We start from the raw sequence: 2,738 nt of genomic DNA, 5'->3' as shown, positions 1-2,738 counted from the left end.
AAGATTAATTCAAATCAATAATAAAATGCACACGCCAATCGCGTGGATACGAGAGACCAAGAGAGAGAGAGCGGCGGCTCGCGCCCCACACCCCTCTCGCGGGATCAGGGTACCAAGTCTTCCGCACACATGTACTCGTTGTTGATCTGTATGACTCGGTGGCTGCAAAACTCCGAATTGTTTAGCATTTACAAAGGGTAGATAACTATATTACAGAAGAGCTTCAATCCAATTTACCTTTTGGAAAGTGCAAGAAGCGGTCCGAGCAACCAATGGTTTTGCGGCTCTGTCACCGTCTGTTTATTGTTCGTCTTCTTACGCCCAATACCTCTATACGGCGAACTAGTGTATTGAGAGGCTTTCTTCCTTCTTAAACCCAACTTCACTACTCTCTCAATACTCCAAACTTTCGGACCCATAGGTTTTACTGGAGTGTCGTGGATGGAAATTACTACCGGCTCTATTCCCTCCCGTCGGTCTTGGCTTCCAAACATGACCAACTGCTGGTCGTCCCCTCCATCCAGACCTTCACCTTCAACCACCTCCGGTGTATCCTGGCTGGGAATGATGACCAACTGTCGGTCATCCCCTCCTTTCATCACCTCCCCCCCTCCTTCATCTCCATCCTGGCCTTCGGCCTCCTGCTCCCCTTCAGCCTCCTGGTCCCCTTCAGCCAGCTTCCTCTTCAACTCAGCTACTTCATCTTCCAACTCAGCTACTTGATCTTCAAGTTGTCTTAACCTCCCCACTATGAAATTTAATTCAGCCCTGCTTATAGGCTTCTCTTCTCCATCCACTTTATTCTTTTCCTTATCAGTTTCTTTTTTTGTCCATCTTCTTCTCTTAACAGCTACGTTGCTCTGCAAAACGTAAATGTGAAGTTAATAACATATGAAATATATAGTTATTGAAAATGAACTATAAAGACCGTACCAGTAGACTCAGGGACGCTATCGTTTCTTCCTCTGAAATGTGAATGTCTTGGAGACGATCCTTGTCTCCAACACCTTTTCTCTTATAAACCTACGAAGATTAAAGGAAATTTAGATAACTTGAATACAATGACCCTATGTAAGCAAGAGAGTGATGTTCCTTACCACTGATATCGGAGTAGAACGTTTTGCGATCAACACATTGTCGACATCTAAGACATCATCTTCTACGATGGACTGCCGCTGTCCCTCTTCTCGAGGAAGAAGAGGATCGTCGAGATTGTCTACATCATATGCTACGATGGATAAGAGACTCTCTTCTTCAGGAATAGGTAGTAAGCACTTCAGAACCTGAAATCGAATAGTTCATTTCGGTTAGAATAAGTGAGACCTAGAGGAGTACAGAAGCTTTACGTCTCACCTCCTTCTTCTTTAGCTTCCTATCACGGATCAGGGTAATGAGGGTTGTCTGCTCCTTCATCCGTGTATCGATCCTCGCGGTCCACTTCAATAGGCGTGGACGCGCATCTGGAACTGAAGGTTCCCAGAGGGTAGTATGCTCGAATAGCCACACCTGGAATGAAGACGTACGATGATTAGAGAACAAAAATTTAACTTACATATCACTTATATGGTACATACTATATGTACTCTTTACCTGTAGCAGAATAGCACAACCGTTGATATATCCCATCCCCTTCTTCGAATATGAATCCAATGACTCTATGAGGAAGTCATAGACAGGGTATGCCCAACCAATTCTTCTGATGGTCTCTGCTTCTAAGTAGGGGAAAATGCAGGATTTCGTCTTGTGATCCGTGGCGTCGGCATATGCAAAAAGCACAGAGCAGCAGAGGAGTAGCAAGACATGTCTGACTGTCGCCTGGATTTATAAAATCTCGTCCGACATGGACTCTGCCCTAATAACCGTCGCAATCTCAGTGAATCTTGCCGTTGGACTGCCAAACCTCCAACCTTCGACCTCTTCCGTCGAATGCCAGTCTATCCTTATTCTATCCCCTTTAAGGCTTAGACCTAATGCTAATGCTACATCCTTAACCTCAAAGGGGACTACGATGCCGCCTACTCTAAATGCCCTGGACTTGGGTATCCAGGATCGCACGAGGGTGGTCAAAATTGCCTTGTGCAATTTTACACCTTCTAGGTTAAGCAAGCCTCCAAATGGGCTTCTACTTAGGATATCAGTATGTACATTCCTCAACTGCAGGGACTTGAAGAAGTCGTAAAACTTGGAGGGGCAGCATCTTGACATAACATAAGACGGCTGGAAAATAAAGCATTATTAGATATATAGCACATTACCAGAAATACAACACTTAAAAGAATAACAGGAGGCATTACCATGATTTCACGAGATGATTACTATATGCAAAAGATGAATATGAATCCAAATAATCAGATGTGGACCTGTTCAAACACAATGTGAGGAAACAAATTAACAAATATCCATTTAATTTCTTAGAAGCCTATTAGGGTGTTGAGCAAATCTCTAAGGAGAATTAAACCCCTAATTTATCTATTAAACCACTGTTAACATGAAAAATTAGGGGTTTAAACACCTGATTGCTCGCAAACTCAAACCCAATATACCACTGAAATGTCTATTCTATTTTTTAATAGCCTAGTAGGGTGCTGACCAAATCACTACGGAGAATAAATCCCTAATTTATCAATTAAATCACTGTTAACATAAAAAAGTAAGGGTTTAAACAACTGATTTGTAACAAATTCAGCCCCTATAGAGCAATGACATGTCCATTCATTTTATTACAAGCCTATTAGGGT

General features: G+C 42.7%; 1 protein-coding gene across 1 annotated transcript; it reads right to left on the bottom strand.

Moving 5' to 3' along the window:
* Positions 1 to 233: 233 nt before the first annotated feature.
* On the bottom strand, positions 234 to 1,744 carry LOC143850602 (uncharacterized). The gene is made up of 4 exons (XM_077359834.1): positions 1,354 to 1,744; positions 1,098 to 1,283; positions 934 to 1,023; positions 234 to 860 (listed from the first exon to the last, which is right to left on the bottom strand). Exons 1-4 carry the CDS (start codon positions 1,411 to 1,413, stop codon positions 234 to 236), a joined length of 963 nt encoding a protein of 320 aa, XP_077215949.1. The 5' UTR covers positions 1,414 to 1,744.
* Positions 1,745 to 2,738: the final 994 nt, after the last annotated feature.

This window comes from Tasmannia lanceolata, unplaced genomic scaffold, assembly GCF_043159265.1.
Source record: "Tasmannia lanceolata isolate RefF3 unplaced genomic scaffold, GAP_Taslan_0.1 ptg000018l, whole genome shotgun sequence".
NCBI lineage: Eukaryota > Viridiplantae > Streptophyta > Magnoliopsida > Canellales > Winteraceae > Tasmannia > Tasmannia lanceolata.
This window is presented reverse-complemented; position numbering and strand designations above follow the sequence as displayed.